The 16,299-nt window shown below is 43.0% G+C and overlaps 1 protein-coding gene and 1 non-coding gene across 3 annotated transcripts in view; one reads left to right on the top strand and one right to left on the bottom strand.

The window, feature by feature from the left end:
• Positions 1 to 231: 231 nt before the first annotated feature.
• Positions 232 to 16,299, bottom strand: part of POMT2 (protein O-mannosyltransferase 2) — a 70,580-nt gene continuing 54,512 nt past the window's right edge. For both annotated transcript variants that reach the window (XM_030213752.1, XM_030213753.1), the window contains 4 exons: positions 12,597 to 12,702; positions 11,502 to 11,642; positions 11,319 to 11,430; positions 232 to 1,034 (listed from right to left, as the gene is read on the bottom strand). In XM_030213752.1, the coding sequence (XP_030069612.1) occupies positions 929 to 1,034; positions 11,319 to 11,430; positions 11,502 to 11,642; positions 12,597 to 12,702 (465 nt within the window). In that variant the 3' untranslated portion in view covers positions 232 to 928. The remainder of the gene's footprint in view (positions 1,035 to 11,318; positions 11,431 to 11,501; positions 11,643 to 12,596; positions 12,703 to 16,299) is intronic.
• Positions 15,812 to 15,894, top strand: TRNAL-GAG. Its single transcript has one exon. It is a non-coding gene; the product is annotated as a tRNA-Leu (tRNA).

The following is a 16,299-nucleotide window of genomic DNA, read 5'->3' as shown; positions in this document are numbered from 1 at the left end:
TGATAATTAAAGCTCTGGTTAGTGTCATTGACAGGCTACAGTAATATGAAATTCACTCTTCCATGAGATTTGGGCACCAGAAGACTGGAGGAGTCAAAGTACCACTGGCTGTCTATATATGTTTGGGAATAGCTCTAAATGAGATGCATCCGGATTCCTGCTTGCTAGAGGGAGCTGTTCACAAACCCAAAAGAGCTTCATGGAAAGTTCAAAATAAAGAATGAAAATATGTTAAGTAATGAGCCCTTTTATTCAGGAACAGTTCACAGAACAGTCCTGGGATGGTGTATTTTCCTCTACACAAGATCCTTCTGTGTTTCTGCTGTCTCATGGCATCAATCTCACTAGGCCAGCCAGCCAGAGGACAGGCAGGGTACCCTCCCTCAGCTTCTCCGATGACAGCAAAAAGCACAATTGATATCTGCATAATACCATGCACCCCCTCACAAGCAGGCCATTTTCTCAACCAACAAGCATGATTTTCAATTCCATATTCTAAATAAATACCTGCTAAAAGCTAATATTAGTGATTAGAAAAAAACAGTGTCAAAAAGCAGCATGATGTTCACTTTCATGAGGACACTCCGGTGCCCTCACATTAATGCATTCACACTTGAAGGCCACTGTGGTTCATCCTCAGCGATGCTGAGATAGCATTGCACCCCCTAGGCTGAAACAGCTATCAGTGGGGTAAATAAGGCACAGAGGCTCAACTGTGATGGCTCCAGCCAGGCAGAGGATTTCTAACAGTCTCACATTTCCAGAATGTCAGATTAATCTTCTAGTCAGTGGCCATGTCCTGACGGACTTTGATCCTGGAGTGGCCATCACTTTCTTCCCATGGGGAAAAGGTCACTGGAGATTTTGGGATCTTATAGCAGCATGTCTCTCCCAGATTATACCAGGCTGGCAGTTCTAAACCCTTCCTTCAGAAATCCCAGGACTGCATCCATCGAAGGCCGGACATAGGGCTGAGTGGGTCATGAGCCAGTGGCCCCACCATGCCATAGGCCAGAGGGTGGAAGAGGTAGAAGCTGTATGCCAGGACAAATGACAGAACAAGGAACAGCAGTTATTCATCTGTACTTCTGTGGGGAGTAATAATTACAGCACAAGTAGTACTGGACAAGCTCTAATCCCTACTCTATCACTGGCTTTGTGACTACTTTAAAACCTCAAGCAATAATACCAATCTTGTTTTATTTTTATGCTTTTCATGGTGGTTATATGCATTTGTTTTAATGTATAATTGGGTTTTTATTAGCTATAAACTGCCTTGAATATATTTTTTTTTTTGCCAAGGTGGTAAAATATACATTTTTATTTATTAATGAGACGATTTCTTCATTACTCAGTTCATAGGTTGTTTACTTAAGATTCAGTACCAGAAAAGCCCATACCTGATAACAGTACTACAGTCCGGTACAGGTGGTACTTAGCTCTATATATTAGGGACATAAGCCTACCAGCGCTTCCTGAACTTTTATACAATATCATCCTATTTTAACACATAAACATTAATGTGACTGCAGATGATGAAAACAAAATGGCAGACATCTCCCCCCCCCCCCCCCCCCGTGAAGTAGTCTACAGAACGCTGCCCCTTTCCATTAAGAATACTCCCTCGCAACCACCTTAAGCCTCATAGCCCCACCCAAAGAGGAAGTGACACAGGAGGAGTGGAGCCAAGAGGACAGCTGCCAGGAAGTATAAAAGGCGGGCCAGGGCCTTCACTACATATGTGTAGCTACCATAACCTGGTTAATGTAGGCCAAACCGTAACTGAAATAATCAATTTTTTTACTCTCTTTCAAAAAGTAGAAAGACCAGGGAACACTCAATGAAATTACATGGGAATACTTTTAAAACAAATAGGAGGAAATATTTTTTCACGCAGCAAATAGTTAAGCTCTAGAACTTGCTGCTGGAGGATGTGGTAACAGCAGTTAGCATATCTGGGTTTTAAAAAGGTTTGGACAAGTTCCTGGAGGAACAGTCCATAGTCTGCTAATTATGAAAGATACATGGGGAAGCCACTGCTTGCCCTGGGATTGGTAGCATGGAAAGTTGCTACCATTTCGGTTTTTGCCAGGTACCTGTGACCTGGATTGGCCAGTGTTAGAAACAGAATACTGGGCTACATGGACCATTGGTCTGACCTAGTAAAGCTATTCTTATGTAACCGTGCTCTTGAGGCCTGGCTGGAGTCAGACCAGCACTTGTGCCACGAGAGAGAGAGCGACTGTAATCTATGCTTTACCCTTCATTTTCTGTACCTGTGAAGTAACAGACCTCAACCATTTCAGTTAAAGAGTTTTGCTTTACCTTTGTAACCTTGTCTGGCTGTATAACTGAAAGCCCAACCTCAACCCTCTTCCCCACTACTTATCCAAATATGATGATGATCAATCAAAGTTTGTTCTGTGGTTTAGTACCTATGAGTTGGAAATATGCTACAGTTCACCCAGTTCTGAAATCTACTGAATCAGACAATTCTGACCCTCAATATTACCAACCCATTTCAAATTGAGTTTCCCTGCTAAAATAATTGAGAAATTAGTGCTTAAGTAGCTTGTGAGTTGTACTGAAGCTGTCTATATATATATTGCATCCATACCAATTGGGTTTTTGGGTGGAATACAGTACCAAGACCATTTCAACTACTTTACTTAGGGAATTTTACATCCTAGTGGATAGTAATCAATAGCTTTAGCCAGTTTTAAGCCTGTAAATATGTTCCTGCATTGATTATGTTCTGAAGTGTATTTCTCCTATTTGCCCCGCAGGTGGAATTTCTTTGCTATAAAGCTGTTACAGAGAACTGAGTGTTTTTTCTTTAGTTTGACACAAGCAGGAAACAAGAAGCAGTATATATTTGAAATCTTGTTGACTGGGCTCTGATTGGCCCAGGAGCTCATCTCATTTGGACTTTACCTGTTTTGTGTTCAGTCTTAGCCCAGGAGAAGAGAGAGACAGATATCTCTACTAAGGCTCGGTGAATTATATGTCCTGACTTTCCCAGGAATTGTTTACACAGTATACAGATGTTTAGTTAGTGTTAAAATTGATCCATATTTCAGTTACCTGTTATTGTTTGCTATTTGCACTATTTTGTTCCACTGTTCAATTTTTTAGACAACAGTTTTGCTTGTTGACTCTGCTGTCTGGACCGATAAAGAATCCTGGTGGTTTGTGTGTTGGGTCTGCGAGTACTTTCTGGGAACTGTGGGACCACTGGGAGTGTTGCCTTCAGTAACCTAGAAATCACTGGGGATAATTTGGGAGTGGGAGACTCACCCAGAGGTGGTTGTAACCCAGTCGGTGAGAGGAGGGTGCTAGTGTAGAACACAAGCGGCAGGTGCAGATGGACCTGAGCTGTGCTGGGGATAGACCCTCTAAGTGGCCACAGGGTAACCCCAGGTGGGTGGCTAGGCATTTTGTGACACACTAGATCTAGTGTCAGCATTTGATCTCACAGATCATAAGCTTCTCTGTCAGTGACAGAGCATTTCTGATAACGTGTTGTGTTGGTTTTCATCATTTCTAGTCAACAGATCTTTTGAAGTAATTGCAGAGTCATGGAATCGGAGGTAGGGTATTATTATGGATTAAGAACTGGTTGAAAGATAGGAAGCAGAGAGTAGGATTGCGTGGCCAGTATTCTCAGTGGAGGAGGGTAGTTAGTGGGGTCCCGCAGGGGTCTGTGCTGGGTCCGTTGCTTTTTAATGTATTTATAAATGACCTAGAGATGGGAATAACTAGTGAGGTAATTAAATTCGCCGATGACACAAAATTATTCAGGGTCGTCAAGTCGCAGGAGGAATGTGAACGATTACAGGAGGACCTTGCGAGACTGGGAGAATGGGCGTGCAAGTGGCAGATGAAGTTCAATGTTGACAAGTGCAAAGTGATGCATGTGGGTAAGAGGAACCCGAATTATAGCTACGTCTTGCAAGGTTCCGCGTTAGGAGTTACGGATCAAGAAAGGGATCTGGGTGTCGTCGTTGATGATACGCTGAAACCTTCTGCTCAGTGTGCTGCTGCGGCTAGGAAAGCGAATAGAATGTTGGGTGTTATTAGGAAGGGTATGGAGTCCAGGTGTGCGGATGTTATAATGCCGTTGTATCGCTCCATGGTGCGACCGCACCTGGAGTATTGTGTTCAGTACTGGTCTCCGTATCTCAAAAAAGATATAGTAGAATTGGAAAAGGTACAGCGAAGGGCGACGAAAATGATAGTGGGGATGGGACGACTTTCCTATGAAGAGAGGCTGAGAAGGCTAGGGCTTTTCAGCTTGGAGAAGAGACGGCTGAGGGGAGACATGATAGAAGTGTATAAAATAATGAGTGGAATGGATCGGGTGGATGTGAAGCGACTGTTCACGCTATCCAAAAATACTAGGACTAGAGGGCATGAGTTGAAGCTACAGTGTGGTAAATTTAAAACGAATCGGAGAAAATTTTTCTTCACCCAACGTGTAATTAGACTCTGGAATTCGTTGCCGGAGAACGTGGTACGGGCGGTTAGCTTGACGGAGTTTAAAAAGGGGTTAGATAGATTCCTAAAGGACAAGTCCATAGACCGCTATTAAATGGACTTGGAAAAATTCCGCATTTTTAGGTATAACTTGTCTGGAATGTTTTTACGTTTGGGGAGCGTGCCAGGTGCCCTTGACCTGGATTGGCCACTGTCGGTGACAGGATGCTGGGCTAGATGGACCTTTGGTCTTTCCCAGTATGGCACTACTTATGTACTTAACTTAGATGACTTAGATTGAATCAATTGAACTGTGAAGTTCCACAAAGTTCCATAGGGCTCTGCCCTCTCTCCCATACTATTTAATATCTATTTCAGGCCTCTTATTACCATTACATAGTAACATAGTAGATGACGGCAGAAAAAGACCTGCACGGTCCATCTAGTCTGCCCACAATAAACTCATATGTGTATACCTTACCTTGATTTGTACCTGTCTTTTTCAGGGCACAGACCGTATAAGTCTGCCCAGCAGTATTTCCCGCCTCCCAACCACCAGTCCCGCCTCCCATCACCGGCTCCGGCACAGACCCCGTATAAGTCTGCCCTCCCCTATCCTCGCCTCCCAACCACCACCCCCTCTTCCCCCCGCCACCCAATTTCAGCTAAGCTTCTGTGGATCCATTCCTTCGAATGGATACAAAGCTACGGGGTTTGTGTCTTCTGTTATGCAGATGACATTTTTTTGATACCCAGAGTCTTATTGTCTATTCTTCAAGACAGTTTGAATGCAGTGTCAAAATGGCTTCAAGACCACCATCTGATATTAAATGTCTCTGAGATTACAGCATGTTGGATAACAAGTTATCTGGACCGGCTTTTACAGACTGTTCTTTTGCAAAGTAGACCAATAACGATCTTCGATAGTTTTGATAAAATATAGGCAGAGCTACTATCATAGGTCTCCAGGCAACACTTAGCACAGCGTTTCTCAAACTGTATGCTGAAGCACCAGCGAACTCTCAAAGGTGCCATGACACATCTTGACCTCCCTCCCGCCACCCACAATCCAGCATCGCTCCCTACTTTCCCCTCCTGCAGGTCCGGAATCTGCCGCTTCCTGCTTCTTCCCCTGCCACAGCTGCAGTGCTTGCAGCTTACATTTTCGGGTTCTCCGCAATTCACACTACTACTACTAAGCATTTTATAGCATTTTACAAGCACTGTGGGGAGTTCCCTCTGCTGCGTCCAGCCCTCACAACATGAAGCTGCATCAGAGAGGGCCGGATGCAGCAGACTGAGAAGACCCCAGAGTGACTGCCTGTGTGAATCGTGAACGGCCCAAAAATGTAAGCTGCAAGTTGGAAGAGAAGGAAGCGGCAGTGATCCTGGACCTGCAGGAAGGTAGCTAGTGATGCTGGATTTGGGAAAGGCAGAGGCGTGCTGGGCTTTCTGGCAAGAGGGGGCTGTGAAAAATTGTACGGACACTAAGGGTGCCGTGAACCAAAAAAAAGTTTGAGAACTCCTGACTTTAGCAACATCGACAGACCCAAATATGTACATAAAAAGTAATGAAGTTAAACATTCATAGTTTGTCTCCATCCTTAAATTTGGACAAGCATTTCAACAAATAGAAGGAATGAGTGAGAATCCACTACCACTTGTAGGGCAAGAACCAACAGAATTTGCTAAACACGAGAAAAAAGAACTCTGATTAGATAAGCAAACAAGGAAAGCAAGCAGCAAAGGCACTAATACAGTAAGAAACACATGTTACTCCAGGAACATATGTCACTCTAAATCCGACACATAAATGGTTAAGGAGAGTTGAATAAAAACCTAAGGATCAGAAATTGATAGTTGCAGCACAAGACAGAAAAAAACGGTGAAACATAGATGAAAGTTTTGTGGGCCAGATCTAGAAAGGTGACATCTCTGTGCTGGCTGTGACCTGCTGTCGTCAACAGGCCTGTAAACAGAAAGGCATAGTTATGTAGCATGGCTTATCCACTATGCAAACATCATAAGATCACTGTATCAGAAAAACATTACATACACAACCCTAAAAGAGAGAGGTTATGATTACCCGGGATATTCCACATGACAAAAAGATTGATTCAAGAAAATTGGACAGTGGCAACAAAGAAAAAGAACAGCACAAACAGAAGTGTCAGAGCCAAGCAACTATTCCGTACAATCAATAGAAGAAGAGAAGATTGATACTAAGAAAGATACAGAAATATTCCCAATTGTATTTCCTTTAAAATCTTCTTTATCAGAGAAAAGAGATGCAAGTTTAACCGACATTTTGGAAAATTCAGAAGTTATAGATAGAGTTATATTATTAGTGACTTTCGTCTTTGATTTAGATAGGAACGATGTTTTGAAATTGTATTTCCGATACATGGTTGATTAGTTTTTTGGGTTCAAAGATGCATATATTTCCTGACACATCAAGGGAATCGCAGACTGGGAGGTGTGAGGTCTTGGCTTTTAAGCCAGGAATCATTGCCCTAGGTGGGACCTTCCTAGCACGATTCCCTTGTGTTTTATTTCCTTATTACTTATTTATTTGAACCTAAGAAATAATAAGAGTTTGTGGAAACAGATGAAGAATCCTCTGCAGCAACTTCCTTCAGTTACCACTGTACCGGCTGCAATAACCGATTAGCCTTCCTCCCTCAGAAAATGTGAAGTGTAAGATTAACCATTTTGAGTTTTTCTTATTTTCTTTAAGATTGTTTTCCTGATCTTGGATCTTCCAATTGTGGACAATTATGTAAATATATATTGTTGAGAGAAAATGTTTTCCTTTTTATATTAATTTCTGTATTTCCTTACATTTATGTGATAAATGTGAATGTAATTAAGTAAAATGATAAATAAATTAAAAAAAAAGAAAAGAAATATTCCCAATTGTTTTGGGCATCACCGGCTGGATCACTTGAACTTCCAAAGCGCACCTTACTAAAACGAAGTTACTCACCTGTAGCAGGTGTTCTCCGAGGACAGGACTGGGTGACACCATCCATTAGAGCCCTCAGCAGAGACAAGCCTTTGGGACCACTGACCACGTGGTGCATAAGCACATTCCCACCCACCCCCGCTGAGCAAGACAGAATACAACTCCTAGGGGAGGAGAATGGGGATGTTAGAACATATATCCTGCTGTCCTTGGAGAACACCTGCTAAAGATGGGTAACTTTGCTTCCTCCGAGGACAAGCAGGACATCATACCGTCAACATCTGAGAATCCCTAGTTACCCGGCTGTCTGAAACAAAAAAAAAAGAAAAGAAAAGGGAAAATGAAACAGAGTATGCCTACAACTAGCATGGCCAAGAACATTATTAATATTGCTATCGTTATTATTTTTTGTTTTGGAAAAGCCTTAAAAACCAAAACGGACCTGGGTGAGGGGAGGGGGATGAATTGAATTTTAAACTCCAAATGACTTTTGTTATATTAGAGGGTTCGAGTTGAAGGAGTAAGACAGGGAGATGAAAACAGCAGTGTGTATGGGTATGGGTGTGGGGAGGGGGGGGGGGGTCTGCCTTATGGATATATGAGGATGTGCTATGAGAAGGTAAAGCAGAGGTGGGTTGGTAGACAGGGTGTGAAATATGGGAGAAAGGAAGGGGTATGAAGTTGGCTGCTTATAACGGAAGGACTGGAGTGAGACAGGGTACGTAGGGGGAGTTGTGAGTCGGGAGAAGGATGGTAGGAATATGGAAAGGAGGGAAAAGGGAAGAAGAGTGTCCACACTGCATCTCTGGAGTCCCACCCTCAAAAGTCTGCAGCACAGGATAACCATAGGAAATGGTTTCCACAAAGGGGTGGTATATGTTCCTGGGGGAATTAGGAGAGAGGAAATGACAGAGAAATACTGCAGGTAAAACCTTGGGACTTGAAAGAACAAAAATATCCACCGGAATGTGGAATATTAAAAGAAAAAGGGCACTGAAATACCTAAATGAGGAGAAGATAACGACTGCATTGTTGCAGGAGACTAAAACTCACTCCAGTGGAATCTGAAAAGAGTGGGTGGGGTGGGGAGAGGCCATCCAAAACATAAATATGTGTCTACCCTAATGAAGAGTTACAGGGTGAGATGCGGAGGGCAGGGTGGTACGAGCGAAGGGAAGAACAGATGAAATGGAATTAACTATCCTAAACCTTTATGCTCCTACTGGTCCCAAGTGGGAATCTTTCAATTCAATGTTACAGGAGGCAACACCTCAGAGCCAGGGGATTCTATTTATAGGGGTAGATATGAATTGCAAGTTGGGAAATTTAGACAGCTCTTAGAACAGCACTTAGCAGGTGGGGGTTAGTGGATGTGTGATGGGAACTTACCTCTGGCTGCAGAGATTACACTTTCTTCTCTGCACCAAATAACTCCTATACAAGACTAGACTACCTGGTGGGGCTGGCAAGGAGTAAAAATCTACCTCATGGTATCAGGTAGCTGGCAAGGGGAAAGTGGGGCCACATGGGCCTGAAACTGGTCAGCCAATGTAAGCCACCTACTTAAGAGAAGAAGCAAAACTCTGGCTACAACAAGAATGAAAGGATTTCATAACCCAAAACTATAACAGTGCGAAACAGATAGGTACCATTTGGTACGCAGGAAAGGCATAAATGAGGGAATTTCTAATACAGAGGGGAGCGAGGGAACAAAAAGGAATGGGAGACACGTAAGACAACTTTGTTGGCAGAGATCACAGCACTTCAGTCTCAACATAATAGAAGTGGAGACCCAAAAGTTCTTAAGCAGCTACAGGGTAAGAAAAGCATGTTAGACCTTTAATTTCTCCCATCATGTACAAGAAGAGATAATATGGAAATAAGGCAGGAAAGCTGCTGACATGGCAATTTCGGTAAGTTAAGAAATTGGAAGGGGCTCAAGAAAAACAGATAGTGACCAATAAAGATATTACAGCAGAATTCAGAAACCTCTATAAGAAATTGTACAAGGCAGAAGGACGCTCCCAATTAGTAGAAGTTGATCAATATTTGGAAAGGGTAGGATTGCCAAAGCTACTGCAAGAGGAACAATGGTAAAACAGAAAATTCAGATTAAAGAAGCAATGGAGACCAAAACATGACTCCCCAATAGGAAGGAGCCAGAATTTTATAAAGGATTGGTGTTACCAATAGAGGGGGAGCCGTTCATATGATCAATGTATACGATGCATGTAGTGGTGTCATGAAACACCCGCAGCCACTTAGAGGGTCTATCCCCAGCACAGCTCAGGTTCACCTGCACCTGCCGCTTGTGCTCTACACTAGCACCTTCTTCCCATCGACTGGGTCCCAACCGCCTCTGGGCGAGTCTCCCATTCTCAAATTATCCCCAGTGATTTCTAGGTTATTGGGAGCCACACTTCCAGTGGTCCTACAGTTCCCAGAAAGCAATCACAGACCCAACACACAAACCACCAGGATTCTTAGTCCAGACAAGCAGAGGCAATAAACTAAAAATATTTGTCATGAAAAATTAGAACAACAAACAGAAAAAGGTGTAATCAGCAACAACAGGTAACTGAAATATGGATCAATTATAACATTATCTAAACATTTGTTTACTATCTAAATTGTAAGTGGGGAGATCAGGACATAGAGCTGCTCAGATTATCAAATATAACTATTCACAGGGCCTCAAGCAAAGAGATCTTTCTCTCTCTTCTCCCTACCTAAGACTGGAGAAAACACCAGTATATCCTAACTGAAGTTTGTGCTCCTGGGCCAATCAGAGCCCAGAACAACAAGTTTTAAAAATAGCTGGCCACATCACTGCAGGCTACCTCATACCTGTGTTAACTAAAGAAGGCACAGTCAATTCTCTGTAACAGCTTTAAACATAAACATGCACCACCTGCTGGCCAAACTAGAAAAACACTTCAAGAAATAATTAATAGTTTTACAGGCTTAAAAACCCACTGTTTTGTCACACACCTCCATTAGCAGAAATAACAGCTTACAAAATACTTCACTGGAAAAGGTACCCAAATTTTTGCACCTCCTATATTCAGTTTTCTTATTCTGAATCTGTGAGAAACCGCAAATAAATAAGCATGCATTAAAATTTTCCATAAGATATCATATTTAGCCCTGCACCTTGTAGAGGTTGTGTCAGCTTCTGTTCACTTAGGGATTTCACTGAAACAAACAATTTGAGCAGGAGTGCCTAAACATTTTGTATAACTGTATGGAAATCGAATGTATGTAACTGCATACATTTGTATATTACAAAAATATGTCTGTCTCTGGGTGGGGGAATGTGTCTCCCCCCTTCCCCCCAACCCAATTAGCCCAATTACAGGGCATTTTCTTTCTACATAAGAATAGCCATACTGGGTCAGACCAATAGCCCATGTAGCCCAGTATCCTGTTTCCAGCAGTGGCCAATCCAGGTCCCAAGTACCTGAAAGAAACCCAAATAGTAGCAACATTCCACGCTACCAATTCCAGGGCAAGCAGTGGTTTCTCCCATGTCCATCTCAATAATAGACTATAGACTTTTCCTCCAGGAACTTCTCCAAAACGTTTTTAAACCCGGATACGCTAACCACTGTTACCAAATGAGTTTGACCCTGCCCCCCCCCCCCTCCAGCTTAAACCTCTGGAGTCCATCTGGCCTTTGTGCATATGACCAGTGGTAAGGAAAACACAATGAAAAGGTATGAGAATAAATCCAAATAAAATACAATGTGCAGATAATGGAAACACTTTGCAATAAGAATGATAGGCACTGCTTTTACCATGTAGCTACACATATCAGCCATGAGCATGTTATCCCTGGAAAAATTAGCTGAATGGTCACAGACTGCTTCTGACTCACCTGTATGCAATGGATAGAATCAGGACCCATACTGCAGTTGTGTGGACCAGACTGGCCACTGGAGGTGAGAAGCATCTTCCACAGTCCCTCAGAAAGGTGTCGCAGGTGATCCCTACAGGAACAGATAAACAGTCACGGACTGTCTGTGCAGGAGACATGCATTTCCCATATTTCCATCTTTACCTGTCAGCATGCAGGAGAATAGCATGGCTGGAAAGTAGTGGTGAAAGTACAGGACACGTCCCATCAGGTAGAACGGAAAATAGTGGAGCACCCAGCCAAGCATCAGCTGCCCACCACCCTGACACAGCACCCGATAGCGTTCTGAAACACAAACAGCAGCTGTCTGAGACTATCAATTTGTTAAAAAAGGACCCATAATGCACTTGGATTTGTATAAGAGAAACCTCTGCAAAGAGAAACATGGGCCAGTTTCTAAGAATCTCACAATATTTGCAGCTCCTCCCCCCACCTCCTATAGCTTTTCCCCCAAGATCTTATCTCCCAAACCATCCGAGCTTTACCACTCCCTCAGTATTCCCTGTAAATACACAAAATCCTCAGACCTTTGGTATTCCCATGCAGAATGCAGTGAGACTCTTTGTTTACACAATCTGAATCTCGAATCGCATGTTCTAGCAAAAGGTCTTCTCAGAAAAATACAACAGTTTGATTGCGAGGGGGGGAGCACTGTAGGGAATAGGATGGAAGGAGAGGTGTCGTTCTATAGAAAGAGAGGGTACGTGCTGTTTGAACAAATGTTGGGGAAATCAATGGCTTAGCTGGACGTTGAGTTTTGGAGGGGTCTGAACTCAAAGTGGGTGGACACAAAATTGTCCTGCCCCTCACTCTTTGGCCCCACCCTGCTCCCACCCCCAGTGATCTTCCACTTAAATTGTAAAATATCTGAACTGGTGAGGTTACTCAAGCCATGCTGGCAGAAAAGGTCCTCCTCCGACAGCCAGTGGCGCTTCCCATGGGCTGCCCCCAAAGCAGCCCCACCCCCTCATGCACGCTCAGTTTTTGCACACGAAAATCAAACATGCTTCAGAGGGGTGGGGGGTGGCATGGCAGCAGCCCATGGAAAGTGCCACCGACTACAAGCGTAGGGAAGTTTCTGGCGTCCAGACAAGGATCCCTGCCAGCCATAGCAACAGGGTCTCAATTTTGAGGAACCTGAGCCCAAAGAGGGTGGGCCGGGGCCCCCTGTGCCTATGCTACTGAAGCAACAGACTGCTAACGCTGATGTTCTTTTAAAGGAGCAGAGCAGATACTTACCCCTCGTGGCTTCTGTCATTGGCACTCCCCTTTGTTTGGAGACCATTACAACACACACCATAAGAAGATAGAGGAAGATGCAGCCCAGATTCAGCCACCAGATCACCTAAGAAGGAAGAACAGTACTGCTTTCCTTATCAGCTAACAACAAGGTAGCGTACCTACATAAGTACATAAGTAATGCCATACTGGGAAAAGACCAAGGGTCCATCGAGCCCAGCATCCTGTCCACGACAGCGGCCAATCCAGGCCAAGGGCACCTGGCAAGCTTCCCAAACGTACAAACATTCTATACATGTTATTCCTGGAATTTTGGATTTTTCCAAGTCCGTTTAGTAGCGGTTTATGGGCTTGTCCTTTAGGAAACCGTCCAACCCCTTTTTAAACTCTGCTAAGCTAACCGCCTTCGCCACTTTCTCCGGCAACGAATTCCAGAGTTTAATTACACGTTGGGTGAAGAAAAATTTTCTCCGATTTGTTTTAAATTTACTACACTGTAGTTTCATCGCATGCCCCCTAGTCCTAATATTTTTGGAAAGCGTGAACAGACGCTTCATATCCACCTGTTCCACTCCACTCATTATTTTATATACCTCTATCATGTCTCCCCTCAGCCGTCTCTTCTCCAAGCTGTATAGCCCTAGCCTCCTTAGTCTTTCTTCATAGGGAAGTCTTCCCATCCCCGCTATCATTTTAGTCGCCCTTCGCTGCACCTTTTCCAATTCTACTATATCTTTCTTGAGATGCGGCGACCAGAATTGAACACAATACTCAAGGTGCGGTCGCACCATGGAGCGATACAAAGGCATTATAACATCCTCACACCTGTTTTCCATACCTTTCCTAATAATACCCAACATTCTATTCGCTTTCTTAGCCGCAGCAGCACACTGAGCAGAAGGTTTCAGTGTGTTATCGACGACGACACCTAGAGCCCTTTCTTGGTCCGTAACTCCTGAATCATATTAAACAGGTAGAGAAGCAGTGCCAGCTCCTGAGGAGAACATCAGGCACTTTTTATAGACAGAGAAATAATGTGGACATGTGGTTTACCTGCTCTATGAACACAGCAATAAAAACCCACAGCTGGTCAGTGGTATATTTCTCTATGGCCCTTGGGAATATTAGCATCTTTAATTCGAAAAGGAATGATTTTGACATAGGAAGAATATAATTTGATGTCTTTCCAATATTATTGCAACAAAAAAAAAATTCTCATTTAGTATTTCAATTTTTAAGCTTTAACAAGAACTGCATAACTGAATGCAGCTCAAAATCTGATATTTTCACAGCTGTGCTTTTGATTCTAATAGTTTCACACTGTAATCTACATGCCAATCAGTCTGAACCACAAGACAGGGTCAGCTCACCGAGAAACAGACTGATCCATCAAACCTTACATCCAAATCAGCAGTCAGTCACTCACACACCAAAAACAAGAACAGATGCCGGGCCAAGATGAACGCAAGCACCAGCCAAATCAGGCTTTAACACCTTTCTAATATTGCCAGATGCTAACCAGCCAGTCTAGCTGCAACAATCTTGGTTACAATTGTGCAGTGAATTCCTAACAAGGAGATGAGCCACATTCTATTGGGTCCTTTCCCCCCTTTTTTAACTATAATCGTCACCCCTGCCACCCTCACAGAGTAAGGGAGGACTAGATCATCAATTAGGGAGTTACAAATCTTAAGCAATGGCCTACAGCTCCCAGGAGGTCTTATAAATGTATATATTTAAGCCCTCTACACCCCACACTTTCCCACTAGGAAACACTTTAATTGCCCTTAGTACTTCATAATCTTTGATCAACTTATTCAGGATTTCTCTATCCTGATCAGACATTTTAGATGGGCATCCTTCAGGTAGGCCTCTACATCACCAACTGAAGCTCTATGCTCTGTTTTATATAATTCTTTATAAAAATGGACAAAGTTGCCTAATCTGATTACTTCCCTGGACCACTACTACTTGGGCATCCTTCACCTGGAAAATACTGCTCCTAGTTCTTAACATTAATTTAAGGACCAAAAGCTACTCGCCTTATTTCCTTGCTCAAGATAGGTTTGCCTGGCTTTAGCCAACAATGCACTCCCTGAGCTCATACTTTCTCAATTCATTCTTAACCTGCTCCAAATTCTTTAAACCAGCAGAAAGAGGGTCCAAAGTACAGAACAAAGTCCAAATAGCCAAAAGCAGCACCAGGAGCCTTCAACATCAAGATACAGATCCTTTAATCATGTAGCTTGAACACCAATCTTTCCTTAATCACCCAACATGGGTCATGTTTTGGCGCACAGCACCTGCGCCAGGGGTCTACATTAAACATAGATAAAAATACAGATCAAACATGAAAATAATGAAAGAATGTTTGAATCTTAGAAGGAACCCTAGAAAAGTATAGATTGGTACAATTATCATGCATATTGATTGTTCTATGTAAAATACATTGATAATGTGAACATGCATCTTGAGTATCCTATATGAACTTACACCAACATGCTGGAAGTGTTGTATAACTTAGGGAAAATTAAATAAATCCCCAAAACAATTTGGAAGTTTGTGAACTAGGAAAAAGTGCACACGTTACTTCTAATGATGTGAATAAATCGTCCTTTATACAGTGCCTTTCAAAAGAAATTGTGGGAATATGAAAGAGTGTCAAAGGATGGTGGGTTTGGCTAAACCCACCAATTGGGTTATTTTTATACAAATGTAGAGAGATAACAGCTAAGAAGGTTGGTGTTCAACAATGGAACTCTGTCTTAGTTAAATAATAAATTACCATCTTTATTAATTATAGTATACTAACAACTACCAATAATGGTTAGCAAATGCTCCTCTTTATTCTTAAGATATCCCAAGATACTATCGCCATTTGAGAGGAGGCTATATCATTAAAGGGCCAATACTGCACCCCCATCTCTTGTTCCACACATTCCAAATCCATTCATACCGCACAACGATCAGACAATATGATCCATAGGGACCAACATTTCAAAATGATTAGGGGTGCCAAACACAATGAAATTGCCCATCCTTGGACATAATGAAGGAGTTTTCTCAATATCGGAAGGGCTGAGTACCCAATGGCACCCACACAGCTAGCTCCTATGATGTGATTGACTCAATTTGAGCTTCCTTACACCTTGAACCTCCTCTGCCCCTAAAAACCACAAACAACTTATGGAGTATGAAGCATGGGGTTAGAAAATGTCAGGATGGCCGAGGGGTCTAAAGCGCTGCGTTGAGGGCGCAGTCTCCTCTGGAGGCGTGGGTTCGTATCCCACTCCTGACAGTATCGTTTCTAGTGAGTGGATGAGTGGCCTAGTGGTTAGGGTGGTGGACTTTGGTCCTGGGGAACTGAGGAACTAAGTTCAATTCCCAGCACAGGCAGCTCCTTGTGACTCTGGGCAAGTCACTTAACCCTCCATTACCTGCCGCATAGAGCCTGCCATGAGTGGGAAAGCGCAGGGTACAAATGTAATTTAAAAAAAATAAAATAAAATATAGGCCCCTCTCACTTAAATGACACCCACACCACATATCAACTAAATTAAAAAGGCTGTCAGCTTGTGGAGCTTTGATCTTGCTGGACCCAACCCTTTTGTATTCAAGTAGCAACCCCCTCTCCCCATATCCAAGATCACTTTATTCACCTAATAGTGGAGGAGTAGTCTAATGGTTAGTGCAGTGGGCTTTG

The sequence above is a fragment of the Microcaecilia unicolor genome, chromosome 9, assembly GCF_901765095.1.
Source record: "Microcaecilia unicolor chromosome 9, aMicUni1.1, whole genome shotgun sequence".
NCBI classification, from domain to species: domain Eukaryota; kingdom Metazoa; phylum Chordata; class Amphibia; order Gymnophiona; family Siphonopidae; genus Microcaecilia; species Microcaecilia unicolor.
The sequence above is the reverse complement of the archived record's forward strand: the minus strand, read 5'-3'. Positions and strand labels throughout refer to the sequence as shown.